Here is a 25,760-nt window from a genome sequence, read left to right as displayed (position 1 = left end):
CAACATACTAAATAAACAAAAAAGAATAAAATGAACATACAAGTTTGAATTATCAAACTCAATAAACGATTAAATAAGCTTGAATTAAGAGTTTGATATCTAAATTAACCAAACTCAAGCTTGTAAAAAAAATAAATCAAGACAAGTTTGAACAATCATTTCAATAACCTGGTTCATTTTAGATTTGACTTGGCTTGATTACCTTATCAAATAAGCTTGAACACCTCAAAGATTAACTCGACTTGACTTATCTACTTTATCAATTCCACTGACACCTTTCTAACTAGCAATCTAATAGTGATGCAGTTATCTAGGCCGCAAGAGTATCCCCACCAGTGGATGTCTCCCCTAGACTCCGATCCCTCTGATTATTTTTCCTTATCATTCTTGTGAATACTTTTCTAACTAGCAGTCTAATAGGTGGTGTAGTCATCCAAGCCGCGAGAGTCTCCCCACTCATGAATATCTCCCTTAGACTAAGACCCCTTCAGTTATTTTACTTTATCAATTCCACTAAGGGCATCCACAGTGGTTAGAGCTCATTGAGAACTCCTTCGTTGCTACATGCGCCACATCAAAAGTTAAAAACCTCACACATCTCTCCACTATCAAAAAAATCTCTCAACAACTCTTTCATAGGTCCTACACTTTTCATTATATATAATTCTTATATCTTCTTCATATTTACATTATATACCGTTAAATTTTTATAAAATTTAAATTTAAAAATTACTAATATGAAATAACATTAATAATTAAAAAATACATAAATATTATAGTGAATCAAATAAAAAGACATAAATTATAATAATATATAAAAATAAACTTAAATATATCTACACCAGGCCATGTCTCTATTTAATTTTTTCCACCATTTTTTCATGTAAATAAAATTGTCTTAGTGTCATCTCACTAGTAACCTTCATAAGAATTTCATAATTCTTATGAAAAATCTTGGCTTCCTACAAAGCCAATTTTTGTATTTGATATTCTTTAATATCTTGTCATTCTTTGTCAATGTTATGTTCCATTGTGTCACTCTCTCTGACTTTAAATTTTGCCTTTCTCTACGCTGTCTTTTGCCCTATTGGAAGAATGTGGACTTCAGAGTCATCCAAATCAACACTCGTATTTGGATTTGATATTGAAGTGTTCCCATTCGAATGTCCTTGCCTTCTTGTTAGAGTAATGAGCAACTGATTGTGGAGTATATTTCTCATACTTTTTAAGAACCCTCTACACATACATATACTTAAAATCCTTGTTATTGTTGTTGGCTTTCCACATATTCAGTGCATTATCTAACACATTCTCGTCACTCCAACCGCTTTGACGATGAGTATAAAAATTATTATAAGTTGCAAAAAATTCATTTACCATCGGTGCAAACATATAATAATGTGATTCCAGCCGCTGATAACCTCTCGTCATAGATCTAGTGGGGTGAAACTTGTTGTAATAATCAGCTATACGTTTTCAAAAAGCTTGATCCTTCTGGTTATTACTAATGATTGCATCGGTGCTTATAGTTGTCCATGACTTCGCAAGGACCACGTCTTCATCGAGAGACCAAAATCTTCGTTTCGATTCATTTTACTCCAGCTCAACTTCATGCTCTTTTTATGATGTGTGATGGCAACTGAGTTGTTAGAATAGATGATGACGTTAGAGATTCTTTGTCGCTGATAGATGATTAATAGTAACCCTTCTCGATTTATTCAAAAGTATGACTGGTAGTTGAGTATGAGAAAATACGTAAGGATAAGGCATCCCAAGTTGGCTACCCATGGTTGACCAATCTTGGAGTGGATACATACCAAATGGAGCTGGGGCGGCGTTACTTGGATTTGTCAAAAAATTTAGAGAACTTTAAGAATTTAAAAATTTTGGAGGATATTGTAGAACATATGAAGTATTTTGAAAATTTGAAGGATATTGTGTGTGAGAGAAAATATGAGGATATTGCATATTTGGAGGAATGCGAGTATTTTAAGAAGATGTATTTCCTTTGCCATTTGAAGAATTCAAAAGATTTGTAAATGAAGTATTGAAATTTTCATCCATCTTGAATACAAATAGAGAATAAAAGGAAGAAATAAGCACAGAGTAAAGATAACAATAAAATAAATGAAAAATATAAAATCAATCTTATATTTATGGATTTCTTTATAAATTAAAAAATTAAATTTTAACCGTGGTTCAACGAAGACAACATTAGCCGTTGCATGTGCTGAATTTTTTTTTACAATTATTAAAAAAAATAATATAAAAAACAAAAAGTTGAAGAAGCGTGAGAACTCCTGGGATGCTCTAACACATTTCTAGCTAGCAGTCTAATAAGTGATGTCATCATCCAAACCGTGAGAATACTACTACTTATGGATATCTCCCTACGACTCCAACCTCTACACTTCCCTGGACTTCACTCGGGAACGCCCTAGAACATCATCCAGTCTGCCAGAATATCCCTGCACGACGATACCTCCCCTGGACTCCAATCCCTCCGGTCATTTTACTTAAACATTCCTGCTAGCTATTCTTGGATCAGAGCCAGACAACAAGTCATGGTCAAGGCATGGGGGAAGCAGAAGTTGACCTAGGGTAGTGACACCCATAGTACCGACGGACTGAGCCTACAGGCAGTCTCGTATGGCGAGTAGAAGTCAACCATGAACCCTCACTAGCACTTGTCATATGTGTCAGATTGTGTCTGAGACTGAAGGTGACAGCCCCCCAACTTCTGCCCATGTCCGAGGTTAACTTTATCTAGATAAGGGCTGACAGCCAAGGCATGGGAAATCCAAATGGACCTCGACTTCAGCTCTATATAAGCAGGAAGGTACTCAACAAGAGGAGCTAGCTAAAACCGGGCTCAATTTCTGTAAGTAGCCTCCAATCAAAGCAGTGATCGACCTTCTCAACCACTGTGTTTCTTCTTCCTCTAGCTCAAGCCAAAGTCCTTCCCGTGTGGAAGACACCCTCTTCTTTCAGCTTGCCAGAAGTCCTTCCCGTGTGGAAGACACCCTTTTCTTTCAGCTTGAAAGAAGTTCTCTGGTGGAAGACATTCTCATTTTCCATCTCAAGCCCTTCTCCTCGCGGAAGGCAACCTTTTCTTCAGCACTGTGCTAACTTAACCATCAGAGGGTAAAGCCGACGACGCCAACCCCCATTGATGGATGTTGATATCGTAGCTCGGAAGCATATCGGAGGACAGCTTGGGTGCAGCAGGTCATAGGAAGCACTCGGAAATAGCTGGTCATAGAAGATTAGAGGCTCTGGTATGAACCCAAAATGAGTGCAGATGGGAGACTCGCTGGAGACCAGCGTAGATGAAGGGGATTGAAGGCTCTATCAGTGTCAACCTGAACTAAATAGTACGGTCGAACCAGGAGGAATGGGAGCAAGACGGGAGATTCGGCCCACATCACTTAGCAACGAAGAGGATGATAAGATTATTAGAATCACGAGTGTCTCTATAATACCATTCACTTTAGCATCATTCGTTGAGAAAATAATCACACATCTCTAATAGTTTTCATCTCCGAACGCTATTACTCGTCACCACGTAAACCCATGTAAAAAATCTTAAAATAGCATTTATTTGACATTTGGATTATAGTCCGATCTGTTTGCAGACATTAGGGGTTTGATAAAAGAATCAAGAACTACAGAACATCTAGAGACCAAACTCCACTAAGAGAGAAATACTACAAGAAATCAAGGAACAATTAGGATGACAAAATCTCCTCTTTTTCTTCAAGTTACAATTTACAAAGCAGACAGATCCACGGAGTTCACCGTGTAACACAAGCAGAAAACTGCCAAGTATGAAGTAAATGCACCTGATTTTGAAATGTAAACATATTTTCCCAGTCAAGTGTTAAACCCAATGAGATTGTCTTCATAAGAGAAAAAAGTCATTGAAATTCTCTCTCTTATGCTTAGCAATATCTCAAAAAACAATGAACAGGATGAACGGCAGAAAAGAGACAATATAAAATTCCCAGTGCAATGTAGCCCACATTGTTCTGACTTCTATCAGGCAGATAATGGATTTATCTCTATCTAATTGGACCCTAAACCCTTAAATCAATATAACACCAAAGTAAACACATGCAGTAACTAGTTAGCAAATCAAAGTAAGATTGAGGTTCTGGAGAATTCAATGAATGCAAGAACTCATACCAAGAAAGCAAAAACTTAATTTACGATATCATATCAACAATGGGAGATAACATATGTTAAGTCGATTTCCAGAAAGAACTAACTACTACACATGGCTCCATGGCCAAAAGCTAGGAAGTAAGAAGAACAAACAAATAGCAAACTACCAGTCATTACGTCAAAGTAGAGCATTCAACCACTACCAGATTCTACGTCAAACATTGTAAGTTAAACAGAAAAGAAGTCAGAAGCTAAGAAAGCTAGGACCTTGTCAATCCTCCGGCGAGACTTTAGCCCGCTTCTAGCCGGAGACGCCTTTCAGAAGAGCGTCGACGATGCGCCGGTGTGTATCAAGTATAAGTTCAGTGCGTTCCAATTCCATTTCCATTCTCAGCTTCTCTATCTCCCGTGCCATCTCCATCTTCATCTGCTCTATTCTCAGGAATCCATCCCCAAGCATCCTTACGGCTGAAATCATCTCTCTGATTGCACTCGATTCTGACTCCATTCTGTGGCGGCGGATTTTCTTATGCACCTTCGGCCACATTCCCTCCGTCGCCGGCCGGCCGCCGCATCCCTTGAAGATGCGGGGCGTAGGGTTATGATTCGTGTCAGGGCCGGGGGGCGGTCTATGCACAGTTCTGTAGACCTTTGACCGCACCGCCTTGGGTATCTTGAACCGGAGCTCCCCAATAGTTCCGCCGCCGTTGCCCATGAGGCGGTGAAGCGTACTGCTGTTTCCGCTGAGGCGCCCGCCGCGCTCCTCCTCTTGGTCGTCATCATCGTTGTCAGAGGGAGGCAGGGATGGGGCGGCGGAAGGAGGCGGTGCAGAAGGACGACGAGGTCCGCCGACTCCTCCGTTGCCTCCGTGTTCCATGGCATCCATCTTGCGGAAATAAATCCAGGAGGAAGCTGGCAAGAGCGAGGGGTCGAGATGGAGGGATTTGTGACGCTCGCTTCGATAGCGCCTGCGGAGCTTCTCAACCTTGTGGCGGCACTGAACGGCCGTCTTCGGCGAGGAGGTCCCGGAGGAGCAGCGGCCGGAGATGTCTTCGGCGACCTCTTGCCAGTGATTGGCCCGGAGGTTGCCGCGGCGGAGGGCGTACCACTTCTCGCGGTAGGCGTCGATGAGGGAGAGGGTTTCGTCCTGGGTCCATATGGGGGCAGCCAGGCGGCGAGAGGGGACGGCAGCAAAGGACGAGGGTGGAGGAGAAGGAACGGAGGGCGGGGGAGGAAACGGGGAGGGCGATCTGCCAGGGTCGGGGGGCGGCGACGGAGAAAAGGATGGAGAAGGGGATGCTGCAACGGAGGCGGCGGACGCGGCTAGTGCAACGGACGAGGGAGTGCCCCTCTTCAGGGAGGAGGCTGTTGCTGCGGTGGCAGCGGCGGCGGCGGCAGCCATGAAGGAGGAGTAGACGGCAAAGGCAGCGATGAGGAAAGGAGGGGACGGCGGTGATGGCCATGGGGCTCATGATGGGGTTTGTTGGGTGGTGAGTCGGGGCACCGCCCGTGGGCGGCTTACGGTGCCGCGCGCGCACCAGCGGCGTGGTGCGAGCGGGCGCGCCGCCCGAGAGGCGGCGAGGGCAAATAGGGATGGACTCGAGCCGCGTCGCTAATTTGGATTTGGGTTGGGTGCAAGCGGAGGCGGTGTCCTGACCGGGGAGGAGGGAAGTCTGAACCGGGGTCGGTGCTGAGCCCGTAGGCAAGCTGGTGAGGCTATTTCCTTAGAACATCTATGCGTGTTATAATTGCATCATAAGCCTCTCTTTCTAAATTCATTGTCTCTCATATTATAATTTATTTAAGTTAGAATGTGTAACCGGAGGCTAACTCTCTTGGCGCTAAGCTGTCTAATCACTTACTCACTACTGACGACCTCTAGTCATTTGTCTCAATCCAAACGATAACATGAGGATGATGAATCCAAGTAGAGATCACAACTAATTATAACTTGATCACGGACATGATCCGACCACAATTATAAGTGATTTATCCCCTAATCCACTTTTTTTATTGACCTAGAAATCAGGACTTTTAAAAATACACCACCAATTCAATTCAACAATTTACCAAAAGACACAAGCAATCTGAATCTCTCTCTCCTCTCTCCACTCATGGAAAACTAATCTCTCCACCTATCAATTTATTCTACTCAAATTTATTTTTTCAAAACACTTTCATGAGAAAAAATAAAAATAATAATGAATAACATATTTGAACTACTTATCACCTTTAGAAATCCACAAGACCTGGAATAAGGGCAATCAGAGCCCTCTAGGTCAATTAGTGAGTTTCGGTCAAAACTCACTTATTGACCTAGAGAACTCTTATTACATTCATTTCAGATCAGAACAGGCTAATATCTCATATACATTGGACCTGAAATAAAATTTCACCTCCGAATAATCCTAAATAAATAATGGAAGACATATTTGAACTCTTTGTAACCTTAGGAATCCACATGACTTGAAATGCGTATAATTAGAGTTCTCTGGATCGATTAATAGATTTTGATCGAAATCCAACGTTGGGTCTAATATGATTTCATCAGACCCAACGTGGGTCTAATATAAGTTCATATCAGGCCTAATGTGAACTTGATTATGTGGGATTTCGATCGATTTTAATTGAAATCTATTAATCAAGTTAGAGAGCTCCGATTATATTCATTTTATGTCCTATAATTTTTTAAGATGGTAAGGGATTTAAATATATCTTTATTATTTATTCCGAATTATCTAAAGGTAAGATTTTATATAGACATAGTATATATATATATGAGATATTAATTGATTTTTTTAATAAAGTTTGAAGGCATAATATATATGAGATATTAATTGGTTTTTTAAATAATGTTTTAATACCTCTGGACCTAGCAGTGCGTGAGCAAAAGTTTTTTATAAAAGAAACCTTTGGAATTAACATGCGCCTTATATTAATTTTAACACCAATAATATGTTATAATACTCAATTATAACATCAATGCGGAGCCTTACCATTATGCGATTTTAGATGAAGACATTTTTTTACCTCTTTAATTCGTCTATTAACTAAATTTTGAAATATTTGTTTTATTTGAAATTTAAATTTGTTTTTTTTAGTATTTTGTTTCTGTATCATATTAGTGAGAGAGGCAGAGACACAATTTTAGACCATTGGGCATTGGATGGAGACATCTCACGCAATGCACCAGGGCTGTCTAAGTCTCAAGATTGATCGTGGCCCTAGGTAAAAAATTAAAAAAACAACGTTCTTTAACATATTTTTAAATTTTCTTTAATATTTTTCATTTTTCATTTTTCATTTAAATTTGAGATTGAAAATGATAAATTTAAATATATATATATATATATATATATATTAAAAAATAAATATTATTTTTTTTAAAAAAAATAATTTTTTATAAAAATTTTAATTTTCTAGTTGGTATTTTGATAATAATTTTATTTTTTATAATAAAATTATTAAATTATTTAATCTTCAGAATGTAAATAAATAAGATTTTATTAATTTTAATTTTGAAATGAATGTTTGGTTTGTTTGTATTTTCATTTTTAAAAAATAGTATTTTCTAATTTTTTTTCTTATTTTTTATTTTCTTAAAAAATGCTCTGTCTTTTTTTAGAAAATGAACTTGAAAAATACAAACCAAACTTATTTTTCATTTTCTCAGAAAATAAAAATAGAAAATAACGTGGAAAATACAAACTAAACGTTAATTTACTAAAGCATTTTACTTTGTATTTTATGGATAAAAAATCTCTAATTCATATAATATTATCGAGGAAGAAAAAAAAAGCGAGAAAGAAATATTATCGACAAGGAAAGAGAAGGGTGTTCTCTAAGAGTATCATCAGCAAGAAAGAAAAAACATATAGAATCGTATATGAGAAAAGAAAATGGCACAATGTTCTGATGAGAAAATGATTATGATTTTTAAGAAATATCGAGAAGAAAAGAGTTTATTATGTTTTATAAGAATAATATTACTACTTGCAAAATAAGATGGAATCAGATAATAATAAAAAAAGAAATATGTCAATTAAAAAATAAATTATATTTAAGATAAATAGAATCTCATATTAAACTATGGTAGGTAATTAATAAGTAAATAAAGTTAGATGTAAGCATAAATAGAAAGTGGAATGGATAATGAATTAATAAGATAAAAAAATAGTTCGGGTGGGGTCACATTGAAGGATCTATTGTACGCAGCTGTAAATGTTTTTTTTTTGCAAGAGATTATTTTCAAAATTTAAACCCGTGATCTTTTGATCACATGACAATAATTTTACCATTGCACTAAGACTCCCTTCAATAAATAAGATAATTATAATTAACTAATATTAATAATACCAATTTAATTCTTTCAATGTCTTTAATTAATTAATCAGGTCCTAATAAAATTAGGGGCCTAGGCGTCATGGCCTACAATGCACTTCACTTGTAAGCTAGCACCGGAGTGTAACCTTCCTAAGACTTCCCCCTCTGCTCACCTTACAATTTCTTTTGTTAAGTTGGATTGTCAGACAGACAGTTCATGTTCTAGAAGAGCCCTTAACTCATGCAGCTCAAACTCAGTCACCCACGGACCACTATGCATCACGCACCGTAGGTATACAAGCTGTAATAGCCATATAATAGACACAAGCAAAAATGAAAAAAAAGGTCTCACATCCTATTTATCTCAAGAATAATCATACTTTCAGTCTTATTTTATCATACTTCCCGTCTTATTTTACCATTTTATTAAAAAAATCTGAACTCAATATTAACTAATGTTAGTAAAGTTCAAAACAAAATTATATTAATATTTTTATTTTTCACACTAAAAATAATTTTAAGACTTATTAGTAATTTTATGTGATTATTTTTTATATAAAAACTGATCTTGTTCGAAAGCAGAGAAGACGGCAAGCTGGGGATGTAGCTGTGAGGTTAACTAAGCGGTGACTATGCGCGGTCCTACAACACAAAAGGCATTAGTGCCAAGCTGGGAAGAGGTTTCCGACGTTGATCCTCCGACGCTTAAGTTAGTTTTCGGCACAGTGGAGAACAGAAAGAATATTGTAGCAAAGAACGTGTCGAATAACACAGTTGCACATACCTCTGTCTGTAAATGAGAACCCCCATTTTATAGTGTCACTGTAATGTCTGGGCACGCATCTCAAAGCATATACATATTTTCCAAAGCGTCCTAGGAAAAGACAAGTCGAAAAGTGTCGCTGATACTTTTCCTTAAGCTAGCACGTAAATCTCTGATGTGATAGACGGAAAGCTTCTAAAGTACGATTTGTCTACTGAACATGCTCTGTTGTCAGTGACACTGACCTCCAAAAGGGTACGATGAGATATGCAGCTGAGTCCCACTGTAGGCCGATCGGATTCCGTTCGGACTGGCTGTCCCCATTCGGTCGTGTCATTCGGAGCTTCTAGCTTGCCCCCTTCTCTGCTTCTCGACCGTCAGTGGTTACCTTTGTCCGACTGGCCATGATGCTCGATCGGTGAGGGTTGATCTTCGGTGGACTACCGCTTACCTCTTAACTCCAGTCGCCGCTACAGAAGGATGGTTGTTCGACATCCACGCTCGACCGACCGGGGGCTCCCGATGGTCCGGTCTGATCGGCCGACCAGGGCCTTTGACCATTTTTGACCTTGACCTCCGCGTTAGCAGGCTTTTTCTCCCTTTGACCCTTTTTTGGTGGGGCTCCTCTTCATCATCATATCACAAGTCTTTCCCTTAAGTCTAATCGAAAGAGGTTGTAAGTCCGACTGACTGGACTTTTAATGTTCTTCTTGAACACATTCGCCAACCGGACACACTATGGATTAGAGCCACCACTCGGCTACCACAATCAACATTTAAACCATTCTTTAAGAAACTGCTCTCTTTTTGGTCTGGTGCTCTAGGGTTTAGAGCCTCCACTCGGTTATGACGTTCACTCCTCTTGCCTCCTATCGTTTGTTGAGAAGCTGCCTTTTTCTGATTAGAGATGCTAGGGTTTAGAGCTGTCGCTCGCCTATGATAGACACTTTTAGCCATCTTTGTACTTTTTCTGATCAATATCCCGATCGGTTATTCATACGCAGGATTGATGCCGCTCGGATCTATCATGGCCAATACTTAATCATTTTTTAACTTCCTTTTGATCTCTACTCTGACTGCTCACCCCCCACGTAGTGCCTTTTAATTGCCGCTGACGTCACCATAATTTCTCGAAAATCATTAAAATCCCTAACCATTAATGCAAAGCACACTTGGTCATGCTCTTTAATCATGTGCTCTCCCTCCTCATTAATGTCATTTGTAATCAAATGTCATATGTCGCTTTTCCCTGGCGTTGCATATGTAATGTGACAAGCAACTGTTTAGATTTGATGCGATGGCTGCCTTTTCAAATTTAACGGCTCAGATTGAGTCTCATTTTCCAAAACTCTTGATCGGATGGCCTGGGAATGTCGCGTCTAGGGTTTTTAAACTCATCGCCTCCTTCTTCTTTCGTGTATTGCCTTCGTCTTCCTCTCACTCATTTCTATGCTCTCAATCCTTTGCTTGTCGTCGACGATCCTTCTCCAATAAGCTTCCTCTCTTTCTCCCTTTCAATCTCCAATTTCTTCCTCTTATTTCATGGTGCATTCTCCTCCTCCCCCCTCTCCCCGGTTGTTCCCAGACTATGATGCACCCCCACCTTGTCTAATTTTAATGGTAATGAGGTAGATCAAATGAAACTGACCTACCACATTCCCGACGATTACCAAATCATAATTGTCATCCTCTCTGCTTATGCTTGCCCTCACACGCCTCTAGACGACTTTCTTTCCTTTTTTTAAAGACTAGTTCTTTGCCGACCTACGCTTTCCCATCCATCCCTTTCTCTTGGAAGTTTATAAATATTTTCACATTCCACTGTATTAATTAATGCCTAATTACTTTAGACTACTGTGCAGAGTTGTGGTATTATTTCGTTTGTATAGGATTCCCCTTGTACCCAATATGTTTCACTTTTTTTACTATTCGAAGTTGTTCGAGCCGGACACTTTACTTTTTCAAGCCCGAGTAGGCGCCGTTTATTTTGACAAAATGTCCACATCAAATAAGCACTGAAAAGAGCACTACTTCTTCGCAACTTTGTTATTCGACACACTCTTTGTTATAACATTCTTATTATTCTCCACTGTCCCAGAAACTGACTTGAGTATCGAAGAGCCAACACCGGGAACCTTTTCCTGGCTCGGCAGTGTAAATACCCCATGGTAGTTTTGATGTGATCAATCAAGTCAAGTTAGATCTTGTTATATTTTGATTCTTGTGTCTAAGTGTGTAGAAACTTAGAAGTACAAGAAGTCGAACGAGAGATGCAGCTAGCAAGAAGAATGACATGGGAAGGAGTCAATGGGTTCAGTGTGTCTGAGGGACGAGATGCTGCGGAAGAGTACGCTGGCGGATGAGAAGAAAGTGCATGGTGTTTCTGAGGGACGAGAAGTCAGAGCGAAAGATTACTTGAAAAGGCCAGAAGATGAGTTCGGGTAAGCCTAATTCCGGATGGTCGAAATCACCCAAGTGAACAGAGTATGAGCGGAAGCCCGGGCAAAAAGTCAACTGGGAGTTAACTTGTGTCCAAGAGCCGGAGCTATTCCGGGTGCCCAGAGCTACTCCTAGTGCCCAGATCACTTTGGTCCAGCCGGAGCCCCTCAACTCCTCGACGTTGTGGATTAGCATCAACAAGGGTTCGAGCGCTCGAAGTGGGATAAAATTGTATCCCCACGTCTATTGCATTGTTGTTCGCAAGAGGATGAGATTTGTCACACTGGGCCGGGGGGGGGGGGGGGAGACTGTGCCACATCAAAAAACCGTCAGTTTCGACCAGTGGGCTTCTCCTTTTCGAACAACGCACTCTGTACTTCAAATCTCTTTCCATTTTTCACTCCAAGCTTAATTTCTGTGTACGAGGCTTCTCCACCTCCGACGTTTTGTTCGAGAAGGAAATCTTTATAGTGAGTTTATTTATTTTGGAATAGTAATTCTCTGATTGTCAATCAAATAAATTGTTTGTCTCGTACTCGTTTTTATTCTGTAATATTTCTTTAAGTGTGTAATTGTTTAAAGCCCGATTATTTGAGAAAGGTATTTTTTGATTAATTGTGTATGTCAATTCACCCCCCTCTTGCACGCCGCAAGGGACCTATAGGCACTAACGCCTTTTGTATTGCAAGACCGGGCAAAGTCGCCGCTTAGTCAACCTTACAGCCACGCCCTCAGATTGACATCTTCTCTACTTTTGAACATGATCATATTTAACACTTTTTGTGGAAACCCCCTCTTTAATAGTGTCACTATAGTGTTGGGACACATCCCAAAGCATACACATATTTTCCAAAGCGTTTTAGGAAAAGATAAGTCAAAAAATATCCTTGATACCTTCTTTCCTTAAGTGAGTGCGCAAATCTCTGATGTGACAGGAAGGAAGTTTCTAAAGTACGATTTGCTTACTAGACATGCTCTATTATTAATGGCACTAACCTCCAAAAGGATACGATGAGATATGCAGCTGGGTCCCACTGTAAGCCGACCAAATTCTGCTCGGACTGGCTATCCCCATTCGGTCATGCCGTTCGGAGCTTTTGGCTTGTCCCCTTCTCTACTTCCCGATTGTCAGTACTTATCTTTGTCCGATCGGCCGTGCCGCTCGATCAGCGAGGGTTGGCCTGCCGTGGACTGCCGCTTATCTCTTAACTCTAATCGTTGCTACCGGAGGATGGTCGTTTGACATCCTCGCCTGGCCGACTAGGGGCTTCCGATGGTATGGTCCAATCGGCCAATTAGGGCCTTTGACCATTTTTGACTTTGACCTCTACGTTAGTTGGCTTTTTCCCCCTTTGACCCTTCTTTGGTGGAGCTCTTTTTTATCACCGTATCACAAATTATGCATTGTCATGATTTTTTTTAGTCTCACATCTTAGAATTGATAATACCGTAAGTAGAAAAACTTCTATAAATACCTTGGACCGATTACGTTAGAAAGTATACCTTTCTCGACCTTTTGGCTAAGATCAAATATAATGTTTGTTTTTATCAGCTTAATATCTAATATGAAAAATTAAATTATTTTTTATGAGGGAGAGTCATCCTTGGGTTGTACTACTATATGGGTCTGGAACACCCTTACAAAATCTAATTTATAGATCTAAGGTACTAATTTACGCATATATGTGCATTATATTACTTATACAACACGTATACATGATTGACCAGTAATAATTACAAATTAGCTACTATAATACTATTATATCAAAATAATTTTTTACCAACTTATCAAAATTTCTTAAACTCCATTAAAATTATTTTAACTCGATCAAAATCATTTTAATTTTTTTTAAAAGCTATTTAGTAACTACTATATTACTATAAAATATTGTTACAGTATTGAAGCACTATCAAAAACCGTTACAACTATACAATAACTACTTAGATATCTGTCCTAACAAAGTAGCTGCTGTAAAATTTTAACTTGGTTAAAATAATTTTAATATAATTTAAAAAATTTAAACTAAGTTGATTAAAATATTTTGATATAATATTCTATGTATAATAATTTTGATTAAATGAAATATTATATTTTATCACATTGTATTTAGCTACTCTAATAATAAAAGTAAGTATATTTTTAGGATTAAAAAATTATGATGTGACACATTTTTGACAATTTTTGCAAAAGAAATATCCATTGGACGAGTCTTCAAATATGGAGCGTTCTTTTAATTTTTACCCCGTGTATAATAGATGCACCGTCTTCCCTTATTTCGCCTACTAGGTAAATCCAAAATTCCAGAATATTTATCTCTAAAAAAATTCAAACTTTGAATAATCACTATACCATACCACACCACAAGATAATAAAAATAAGTGCAATCAAATTTAACTTTGATACCATGTGCAATTCACAATATTAACAATACTAAAATAACTAGATGGAGAACCTTTTGAAATTTAAGTATATTGTATATATTGTAAGCATCCTCACTGGCACAGCAGAAGCAATCATAAAATTAACTACATAAAGTCTATTGCGATTGAACTCCCAAGGTTTTTATTGCAAACTACAACACTAATTCACTGATAAAAACACACGACTCCAGCTTGATGGTGTAAACATCCAGAATTGAGATTAGCTTCCGCATGCATATATACTCACACTGGTATATTTTTGAACGCCTGTATGAACTAAGTACTGCGTAGTTGGATTGAAGAAATAACTGCGGCACGAGGCCTGCCCAGGCAATCCACTTGCAAAGTGAAAACAGTGGTAAACCAACTCATTGCATGCTGAAACGAGACTTGAGAGATTTAATCAAATGGATCGATGCGAGGATCGTGCTCGCTGGCCATGGCCATCCCTGTGCATAGGCATGTTGGGCACATAACCTACAAAATCACTAGTGTGAGCCCTTCCTGTTCAGATTTGATAAGTAACTTTGTAGTTTCAAGGACAAGTTATCATCACACTGTTGTGATTGAAACCCAGTGCGTAATAAGCATATTTGTCTAAGCTTACTGAAACCATTACTTTCAAGAAACATAAATGAGATAAGCAGGCGCACTTGAGAAAAATAAAATCACTTCAAAAAGAAAAATACTTGAACCAGCAAATTTGTGGGGCTCTTTAGTTTGTAGAGTATATGAAGCACGCCAATATGTGTAAGCAACTGTTTTTTGTGTCATGATATCTCACCTTCCCTGAACCTGAACAATTTGAGCACCTCTCTGTCCGAGGTGGTGATAGAGGACGATCAATGGGATTAACAGTGGCAACAGGCTCGGCTAAAACAAGAGTGCCAGTGCTTGAACAGCGTGCACAAGCAAGGTATCCTGCACATGATGTGAGCAACATTTTAGGGGAAAAAGTTCCAAGGAAAAACTGAATTGCAGATATGGTGTCCATTAAGTTTAATATTTCACGGAAACAACTCTAGGGTTACTTCAACCAAAAAGGATTTCCTGAGTTCGTCAAATAATTTACTTTTCTCCAGCTTGTGAAAATTTAATGAAAAGGTTTGAATTTCTTTTCCAAAAAAAAAAAAAACACTGTGAGCTTGTCAACCCCGACATATCTTACATTCGGCAAATGAGACAATGGAAAACACATGCCCTTCCTATCTTGTAAGCAGGGTTATGGCAAGGCAATAAATAAACTAAGATTCTTTGAAGCATCATGGCCTAGGCCAAACGTTTCATTTGAAAAGGGTTGAGATATGAACTGAGCGAGGATGAGTTACACCTACCAAAAGTTTACCTTCAAGAGTTCCAAACTCAGTTTCTAGTGCCTTTCATTGGGAATCACTAAATATTAATCAACCCAGGGTTTAAAGTTCCTTTCTTTTCAGTCCCAGACAGGGACAGATGATCAGGAAAAGGTGGACTGGGCTTTGGGTGTGGAAGGGGTGGGCTAAGTAAAAAATCTTTTTTACAAAAAGAACCAATGTGTAATAAATCTAATAGTGAAAACTTTTTTACAATAGGAATTAAAAAAAAATTCTTTGAGTTGGGCTAGAGCCCAGGACAACCCTTAAGAAGATCCGTGCTTGGTCCCAGACAAAATAACAAGGTATTATGCTAGTGTGTCAATAGAGTGTCAGTGGCACTAATGAAGCTAAGGAATTACAACAAAAAAATCAAGAACAGGCCCATGCACAATCCCACCAAATGTTGCTAGAGCAATCTCAAATCCCACCAAGTGGTATCAAAAGCACTAGGGATCCCAACACCCCTTGTCATTTGTTACAAACACCAATTGCAAAACTGATGTTTTTCTATTCTGTACTTACATTTAAGAATAACACTCTTCCTACATTAGAAATAATAGCAGATCACATGTTTGATACAGATGAAAACAATTAATAAATTTCATGAACACTGCTAAGGATCTTGAAGATTTACCAGTTCCTAAACAATATTTGCATCTCTTTTGCTCCTGTTGCTTGACATTGTTGATCTCAACCACCATTAAAGCTGATATAACTCCGACAGCTCCACCTGAGAAAGATGCTACTATTGGATCGACCTGACTGCAAAGGAAACTTCAGTGAGATTTGAATATATGATGATAGGGCAAATGATGTGGGCCCCCGAAGTCGGGTCAAAGTCCAGAAGGAAGGATGACATGGCGGTCAAAATCAAGAAAGGGTCAACACTTGGGACAAGCGCGGACGATTGTCTCGGCTGAGAGGTCATCCGATCGGACCATGGGTCCGGTCGGATCCGAGCCCGAGTCCCTTAGTATTGATGAAACCTTGAGCCGAATGAGTATCATTTAGAGCCAAGTTCTCCTCGCCACTTGGGATAACACGGTTAACCATTTCGGCTGGGTGGTCTAATCGATCGAACCTATGGGCAGATCGGACAAGCTGGATACTTGGTCCAACCAGACTCTTTGGCCAAACGGAGAGGCCGAGCGAAGACCTGATAGCATTTCTTAAATCCGACCTAGCCGTTCTTGCAAGTGATATACGATCGGACTACAGAAAAGACTCGGTCGGGTTGCCAACTCAACATATTAAGGGCCCCTCAACCCAACGACCTAATATTCCTCCTTGTCATCTTGTGCGATAGCTGTCAGAAAATCAAAGGAATACCACTTATGCAAGTTGTACATTAGAAGTTTCTACCCTGCAAAACGTAGAGATTGCGAGTCCATTTTGGGAAAAGTGTCAGAGCATCATTATGGCCTATCCTTTTTTGGCAATGAATCAAGATTCGTGCAGAGAGAAAACTTAACACTATAAAAGAGGGTCTCCATCTACAGGAGCAGCAGGTACACACGAACACTATGCTTACGCTATAAGAACGCTACGCGCCCATTGTTCATTTACTACTGTTCACTATCTTCTGTTCGATCGATCACTGACTCGAGCATCGGAGTGCCTGCGTCGAGGATCCTCCTTGGCCCGATTGCTAATGTTCTTTTTGACACACATGACTGCTTAGAGTCATCTTTTTTCCAGCTAAGAGTGTTCGCACCGTCAACTTCATAGTCACCTGTCCAGTGCATCATCTTCCTCGCTTTCAGGCAAGATCATATGACATACAATATGTTAAATGATGCAAAAATTAAATTATTTCTATTGTATAGCTACATGTGTTAGATCAAATGCCTCTACTTTTGATGGTAGAATAGACCCTAATATATTTCTTTATTGGTTAGACGACATTGAAAATTATTTGACTGACATACATGACATCTACTGAAGGGGAGCCTTGGCGCAACGGTAAAGTTGCTGTCATGTGACCTAGAGGTCATGAGTTCAAGTGTCAGAAATAGCCTCTTGCAACAATAGATCCTTCCCCGGACCTTGTATTAGCGGGAGTTTCATGCACCAACTGCCCTTTTATAACATGACCTCTACTGAATGAATATGATTTGCCAAATTCACCTTTAGTGGATCCGTTAAAAATGATTAGCGATGTGCCTAGACAATTAGAAAGCAAGATGTACAACACAGTGACATGAAATTAAAAATATACTTAATTAAGAATATATCCCATTTAACTTTAAAAGACTACCTAACAAGTATATAAAGACAAGACACCCTTAAGTAGTTAAATTCAAATACAACATCTTAAGACCTTAGTTCAATTACAATCGATGAACTTGTAGTTAAGATAGTGCTCAAATAAGCTTCCTGATAACTCAACCTTAGTAAAAGAACTCTCTTATTACAATTTAAAAAACCACTCCAGTGACACCTTAGATAAGCTCCTGCAATGCAATTTTTAGTAGAACCTCTATTGAGTTAAACAAAGAACCTTTGATTTTTGTCATTTAGTAATTAGCATTCCTATTTTGGCAACAAATAGAGAATAATTATAATCCAATTAAGATTAGCATATCTTATTTATTTAAAATATTTGTTTTAGCATTTATCGTCAAGTCAAGTGTATGAAAGACCTAAAGTCTTGTACTCTAATTATCTTTAAATTGATACAATTTTCAATACCTTTTTTGTGTGATAGTTTGTCCTTTGTTTGAGGCTAATTATCTCTTTCAGTTTATCAATTTTCTTCCCAGTTAGTAGGTGGTCTGCCGGTTCAATTTTAGTGTCATGTCAACTAGGGTAGAGAATAACTATAGTCAATTTAACACTTCAACGCAAACAAATAATAATTTATTTCTCCACGTTCTTAGAGTAAATAATTAGGCACACTTTCAGAGATTCTAACTTAGGGGAGAAATGTGAGAAAAGAAAACTAGGTAGGTTATATAGTCATTTTATGGCATCCAAAATCTTACCTTAGTTGCATAGGCAAATGCACACTTCTTATAAAGTCGGCATAAGATGTTCCTCCTATTCCCAACTTGAGCTCCAGCTGGAAGATTGACAAGAAATAGTCATTAGATTAACATGTTCAACCAACATTAGGTGAGAGAAAAGAGTAAAACCGCCTAAATTAAAAAATCCAATGCAAAATGTGTACATCATAAAAAATTTAATAAAAAATAAAATAAAATAATTTATCTAACCTTGAAATTGTATATGAGACATTGAAGTATTATATTGACCTATAAAGTCAATAGCTTTTCAATTAATGAATGGTCCATCTAGTCACATTCACCCTTGATATTACTTTAAGGATCAAAAACCAGTTGATTTTAAACATGAAAATATTTTTTTATGGGTTTTTTGCTCTATTGAAGAAATTTTTATAGGTGTTGTATTCTAACGAAGAAAGCAGCAAACCACACATTTTTACAAGGGAACACAAGATGCACATACAAAAGAATGAATTTATCAACTAATAGAAATTAAAGAGAAATAACTTGAGATCTCTCTATGACCAACTGATTAATGACCAAAACATGTTATAACTCGTCAGTCATTTGGATTCGAAATAAATGACCTTCTTAATTTGAATATCAGTGGTTCCTGGTTTGTCTAAGTAAAGAAGCATGATGATGGTACTTATTGGTACTTGATATATCAGGTTCTATAAAGTTGAACATTATTCCAATCAGGGATAATAGTTGCCAGCAGGTATATCTATTATAGAATAAAGCAAGTCACACTTAGCTACAAAGCTTGAAAGTTCAAAGGATAACTGATATGGACTTACAGTTGGTGCAAGAAGACCACCAAAAATGATAATTCCCCCAATGAGAGTGAAGCAGGTAGCATAGTACAACTTTAGGTTTGCTGGTGTCTGATTTCAATTGCATGTGCATTACATAGTTGCGCATTGAGAGTACACTGAACAAAGCTAATTGCTGCACAAAGTCATACCAGGGGAGGTAAGAAAGGAATGAAAGATGGAAAGTCGGGAAGTTCACTTTCTTGTTTCTCATTGAAGGTTCCTAGTTCAGCATTTTTTATTCTTTGCTGTATCCTCAGCCTGCGAACCTATAAGAATCAAAGAGAGATGTTCAGGAAAATGTCCTTTTGTTTTTTTTTTTTTTGACATGGGCCACCCTTTTGACGATAACAACAATAAGAGGCGCTCTTTTGATATTTTTTCAGCATGAGGTGACTTTTTGACGATAACAAAAATAAGGGGCGTTCTTTTGATATTTTTTCAACATAGGGTGCCCTTTTCATGATAAGGTGCGCTTTTGATTCTTGCCCATTTTTCATCTAGTAGTAGAGTGAAAAAGAGGGAATAAATGTCCCCTTCAAAATAGACCTATAGCCATTATAGCCAAGATTGTGGGATCTTCTACCTAGGAATAGGAGAGGCCCATAGGCTTGGATTGTAGGTTGAATTATAGAATCATAGCATCTTACTATTTTATTTAAATATTCGTTATAACTATACTTGACATTTATAATTTATTTTATATACTAACTTTCAATGTAGTATTTAATAATTTAATACAAACATTTAAACTTTGTCATTCTCACATCACAAAGCATAATTGAAATAATTCATATCATAGATTTAAGGACAATGAGATATATTTCTGCATCTTCACATAGCAAATAGCAATTTTATAAGAGGAATGGTAATAGCTAATGTTAAAAGAGATTCTTCTAGTTAGGAGAATCACATATAGTTGTATTTTTTTTTCAAAAGTTTTGATGCCAAAAAGAATACAGGCTTTCAGTTAATTTCATGCCTAAAATATTCTACGAAAATATAATTATATTCCATCTAGTCAAGGTTTTTGGACCTAAGATTTTATATGAACAGTGAGGAAGCATACAATAGGATCATTAGTAGGCAAGGTTCCAACCTGATTCAGATTCTACCTACGATCTCAATTGTTTAGGTCAAGATGGTAAGATCCTAAAGTCCATATCATAATCTTGACCATCATGCCCATAATTTATAAAAATAGTTTGTCACATGACCAATAGTTCTAATAGTTTTAACTATATTGTCATAAAATCTTTAGTGCCTTAATTGATTATGTCCAGCAGTTTCTTATGTATCTTGTCCCCCGCATTTTTTAATTGCTGAAGAATGAGTCTTTACATAGCAAAGTGCTGTAAACCTCAGGTAACTATTAGTTCTCAGTGTTTGAGACGGATTGTCTTATATATGGCTATTCCTTTTTGATATCTAAAAGATTCTAATATAATCCAAGAAATTAATGGCACTTATTTAACTTGAAAATTCTCATTAAATCAACAAACCCACACCTCCTCCATGTGCAAAAAGATCTTATTCCGTCGACTTCTGATGTTATCTTGAATTTCTTGCAATTCCATTTTTGCAAAATCCTGAACTGTTTCAGGTCCTTCAATTATGCAAAAGCTGCATTTGCAGACAAAACCAAAATAAATCAAATAAGGATACACAAATACCTCAATTTTGAGGTCATGCATATAAATACCTTCCTTGACTTAGATCTAGAAGAGGGCGATAGGAAGTAGGAACAATCAAATATCTGATTTTACACTCAAGAAATGCATAAAAAGATACATATAAGAGGAATGAATATTCCACAGTGTAGTATAATCAAGGTTACCAAGTCAACGTGCTAAAAGATTAAATATGTTTATATAATGAAGAAAAGTAGTTGCTAAGTATTATATAAAATAGGAACACATGACTTAGTCATAAAATTATGTGAACATTATGGGGTATGATGCCTTAGTTTTTAGATTAGTTAAGCAGAGTATATAAAAATATATAGTATCCATGTTTCAGTAGGCAATGAAATACATATTTCAGCATCATAGACTTCTCCCTTCCACATGAAACCCTCCACCCCTGCGTAGTACCTGCCCTTCCTTTCTTCCATGCTGTCCATCTATCTCTATTGTCTACAGAGGTAGCCTCCTCTACTTTTTCACCACCACAAAAATTGTTCATTTCCTCTTAATTTCTCCAGCCTTCACCTGCATTCCTAATCTCTTGCTGCCATCTCAGTTCTAATCCTGACCAAAACTGAGAAAACTGTCTGCTCCTCCACCCTCCTAGTCCAACCCAGGCAAAAATTGATAAACCAGAACCCACCCATCCTCAGCTACAGTCCTCAATGCTGGCCAATTTCATCCAGTGCTGTTCTCGCAGATTGATTCCATTGTACCTAACCCCCTGTAGCCATGGTACTCATTCACTGCTAGCTTGAAACTGACTCCACTGTCCCCATCCCTTATAGTCATGTCAGCTCTCCCACAACTTGCATAAACCGATTTCTTTGTTCCTGTCGCTTGAAGTCGAGACCCTCTCCTTGTAGCCTTGATAGATCGCCCTTGGTCTCTTATTACCTACAAAGACAAATTCCCCTATCTCTGTCCCCTATAGCCAAGCCCCTCTCCCTTAGCCCTAAATTAACCACACGCACACACCCTGAAGTAGTTCTACTACCTATAAAGACCAATTCCCTCACAATCAAGATGAATTCCAACTATTAGATCCTGTTTTAAAAGCTCTATCAATATTTTTCATATTTCTCAAATTGCTTTCTTCATCATTTTCTAGCATCTATTTTCCACCAGAGAATTGCAATCTTTAGAACTCAGCCCTAACTTCAACCTATGTAAATTTGTTTGTTCTTGTCCACCACATCATCCTCTACCAATGATCCTAAACCCAATAGTGTCATTGAAACCAATGAAACTCAACGATTCCACTTATATGAGTTATCTCCTTGGGCTCAAGACCTCAAGCATTTAACATTCTTATAAGTTCTTAAAATAAAGATAATCATCTCAAGTCTCCACCTCCAGATGAGAAAGAATCAACCCATTTAGCATGGGAAAGTTAGGATGTCATTGTTTCTTTCTGTAGTTTCTCATTAGTATAGGGTCAATGATGTTATTTTTGATTTAAATATATTTGTGTGTGTGTGTAAGAAGTTTTTCAACATATACACTCTAATTAGCAAAAATATTTCCAGTATATATATAAGGTATCTGACAAATTTCGATTTAAAATACCAGAATATTTCCTTTCTCTTTGAAGCAAGTGGAATGAACTGTATATATGCTATACTATCTCTACAAGAAAATTTTGAAACCCTAACATGAGAATTTCAAGTGGGCAAATTCTTATGCAATAATTCACAGATAGTAGGTAGCTCACACTTGGCAATTAAGAAATTTATAGTATTCTTGAAGGTGCCAGCTAGGTCAGTTAAAACTCTTTGCAAGTTGTTGGCAGTGACTTAGGAATGAATTTTGCCTTGACCATAATGTCTCTAACTCCGGATCACATAAAAATGTGTAACCATTCTCCTGTCTTTAAAAATAGCTAACAGCTTTTTGCCTTCATCAACTCCTACCATTTTCACAATAACATCAAGACAGAGGAATTGTGTGTGTGTGTGTGTGTGTGTGTGTTTTCTTATTTTGACAAAAGGCATGCAGCGACCACACCAGGTTCGGCAGCCTGAAGGAATGGAAGATTCCTTCATTTCATTCAACAAATAACAGAAATTACATTATCAAGAGAAGCCAAAAGGCTACTCTCCAGGTCCAGCCGTCTTGTTGAAAGATACGAAGGAATTCGATCAGGATAAAACTCTCAATATACTACCAAGTTGTAGACAAGAATATTGCTTCATTTACCAAACAACACAAGCCACCTCATCCAAAGAAACCAAATAGCTTCTTTGAAATGTCTAATGATAGTCACAGGAGAGTCATCCCATCCCTCACCCCCCGAATTTAATTAGGTCAACAAGAAAGCTCGTCTTGATTCAAAACAAACTCCAAAAAACTAAATAACTCGATTCGGTGAGACAATGGTTTCAGGAGGTAGAAGATTACCCGGCAGGGTTTTTCTCAGTGGACGAACCACCGGCGGCGGCCGCGTCGACAGGGTAGGGTGAGGCAGCAGCGTCAGCGTCGCCCGAAGCAACCGGCCGCCTCCACCTCAATTTATGCGGAGTGTTAAGCCTCCACGTCATCATCTCGAGGGCGAACCTGCAGGTGGGAGGGCGAGGGATGGTCGGCTTCGAGGGAGGAATCAATATTCGGCCGGAGCACAGCATGGCTACCTAATCTCTGCTGATCTGCACAGGGATCGGGAGAAGAAATAGAATCGATAACTGGAGCGGGGATTGGATCTGTTCTTCTTCTTCTTCTTCCCTTCCTCCGGGAAGAAGACGACGGAGCACAGAACAAATCGAAGTGGCAAGTTCCACCGGCGGAGAGTTCACCTGTGGCTACGGGCGCTGCGCCGATAACACAATGGTGGACGGCGTTCACTAGTGGAGTGGATTCCCCACCACTAATAAAGTAATACCGCGAAAACAATATGCAAAAAAAAAAAAAAAAACCTTTTATTTACCCAATGTCCAAAATACCCTAAGCCCAATCCGTTCTCAAGTTGAGCACTTACCCTTACCCACGGCGCAATTGATTCACTCAACTGACGCGGAATGCCACGAGTGAATTCTTCTTTACTTGTGCTGTTATTATTGGATAATGATTTATTTTTATTCTAGATAATGGGGTGTCACCCTGAGGAGTGCCATCGAGATAACTATTTTAACTTTTACTATCAAAGAAATATTGGATGGTACATCAATTGTAACATTAAGAAGATGAAAGGATGCCCATTCATTTTCATCTTTCTCTATTAAAACATCAATTTGTAATAGATGCTTATTTTCTATTTATATTGATGTCCAAGAATAATCGGGAAAGAAAAAATGTGTGAGTGCTACGATGATCAATGTGACGGTGAGCAAAAGAAAATGTCATGTGGTTGGAATTTGGTTCGTGAAAAATCTGAGGAGGTTCTAAATGATGATCTTCTCAACAACAACAGTAGCGTCTTCGTCGGCATCTTCTTCGATTTCTTCTCGGAAGATCACTGTGAGTGTTTACAGTTTTATTTTTTTGTTTATTTCATGCATATAATAGGCAATAATGGTATCAGAGTGATGCCTAATGCATGAAACTTATCTCTTTGTCAGAAAAATGTCGTTGCCGTCGTCGCTAGGCAAGATCGTGACTAGGTCGCAATTTGCTACCGTTGTCGACCCCCGAGAAGTTGCTGGCTATCGACTTCCATGACTAGAGAGTGTCGGCAACCACGTCGAGAGGCTAACAATTGACAATCACGGCAATCGCGTTCGTCACGGCAGAAGAAGAGAGTGTCGTGGTCGCGACAGAAAAGAGAAGAAGAAATTTAATCGATTAAAACATATCTTAATCGATTTAAAGTTTGTGTAATCGATTAAACTGACGAAGAACAGTGAACCTGTGTAGTTGATTGGTGTAATCGATTCAAGCACTGTAATCGATTAAATAAATTTTTAATCGATCTTGGTAATTGATTAAAAGAGGGTGAACAATATTAGTTACTGTTCATCCGTCAAATACTGTTTTGATTGAGAAAATAATTGAAATCTTAATCGATTAAAACCCCAAAAAGTATAAACAGTATATTATGCTCATCACGCGTGAACCGAGTGCATCACTATTTAATCACTTGAAATTGATTAAACAAAGTTCGATTATTTGAAAATTGAATTATATCAGCTTGATCCAATCAAACACAAATCTGGTTTAAATCATTAGTTAATTTAAGCAGACCAATTTGATTCAATAATACCTAGATCTGCTTCAAATCATTTGTTGGTTTAACCAATTCGGTTTATTATTGAATTAATTGGGATGATTTTGATTACATAAGTTGGGATGATCGAATATGATCAGATTAGTTCTATAGTGCCAGATTTGATAAAAAAAAAAAAGATTTGTTTTAATGGATCAGACTTAATCCAATGGGCATTAGATTGATCAAACGGACTTAAGTTTAGTCAATAAGTCTGAAATTAACTTAAATGAGCTTAGATTAAAACATTAACAGAATATAGGTCAGAAATCCCTGTCCAATTAGATTAGTTCTAACAAGGACAATGGACTAAGCTTAGAATCTGGATTCCTGATCAACCGATCTAATGGGTCAGTCGACTTAAACTCCTGAAAATCAAGAAGATTTATTTTTCTTGATTTATAATGATGATTTTATGTCTGTAAAAATTGAATTAAACTGGTTTTGTACTAATTTATTTAAATTTAATTTTTCAGATGGCACGAACGATTACCCCATTGACTCGTTGTGAAATGCAGCGAAACTAGCTCCGAGAGGAGATTCAGGAGATAGAGTATAACTCTGCTTATGTAGTCGACGGACATGTTAGACG

The 25,760-nt window shown here is 38.1% G+C and overlaps 2 protein-coding genes and 1 pseudogene across 2 annotated transcripts; 1 reads left to right on the top strand and 2 right to left on the bottom strand.

The window, feature by feature from the left end:
* Positions 1 to 4,182: 4,182 nt before the first annotated feature.
* On the bottom strand, positions 4,183 to 5,737 carry LOC122017895 (trihelix transcription factor ASIL2-like). Its single transcript, XM_042575611.1, has one exon. It carries the CDS (start codon positions 5,564 to 5,566, stop codon positions 4,466 to 4,468), a length of 1,101 nt encoding a protein of 366 aa, XP_042431545.1. The 5' UTR covers positions 5,567 to 5,737; the 3' UTR covers positions 4,183 to 4,465.
* Positions 5,738 to 13,188: 7,451 nt separating this feature from the next.
* On the top strand, positions 13,189 to 13,330 carry LOC122018177 (annotated as a pseudogene).
* Positions 13,331 to 14,111: 781 nt separating this feature from the next.
* Positions 14,112 to 23,821, bottom strand: LOC122014999 (protein ORANGE, chloroplastic-like). The gene is made up of 8 exons (XM_042571592.1): positions 23,371 to 23,821; positions 20,794 to 20,908; positions 19,438 to 19,554; positions 19,271 to 19,357; positions 18,450 to 18,526; positions 16,100 to 16,227; positions 14,895 to 15,031; positions 14,112 to 14,587 (listed from the first exon to the last, which is right to left on the bottom strand). Exons 1-8 carry the CDS (start codon positions 23,592 to 23,594, stop codon positions 14,510 to 14,512), a joined length of 963 nt encoding a protein of 320 aa, XP_042427526.1. The 5' UTR covers positions 23,595 to 23,821; the 3' UTR covers positions 14,112 to 14,509.
* Between the last annotated feature and the right edge of the window lie 1,939 nt (positions 23,822 to 25,760).

This window comes from Zingiber officinale, chromosome 8B, assembly GCF_018446385.1.
Source record: "Zingiber officinale cultivar Zhangliang chromosome 8B, Zo_v1.1, whole genome shotgun sequence".
NCBI classification, from domain to species: Eukaryota; Viridiplantae; Streptophyta; class Magnoliopsida; order Zingiberales; family Zingiberaceae; genus Zingiber; species Zingiber officinale.
Note: the sequence above shows the minus strand (reverse complement) of the source record. Positions and strands in the feature narration are given on the sequence as shown.

Bases quoted from the DNA above. Each gene is read 5' to 3' on its own strand.
- LOC122014999 (XM_042571592.1), bottom strand. From the start codon at position 23,594: ATGCTGTGCTCCGGCCGAATATTGATTCCTCCCTCGAAGCCGACCATC. The intron at 16,228-18,449 runs GTAAGATTTTGG...TTTCCTTTGCAG, and splicing joins CATTTGCCTATGCAACTAAG to TCAGGTCGATCCAATAGTAG. The intron at 14,588-14,894 runs GTGAGATATCAT...GTGATTTTGTAG, and splicing joins ATTGTTCAGGTTCAGGGAAG to GTTATGTGCCCAACATGCCT.
- LOC122017895 (XM_042575611.1), bottom strand. From the start codon at position 5,566: ATGGCTGCCGCCGCCGCCGCTGCCACCGCAGCAACAGCCTCCTCCCTG.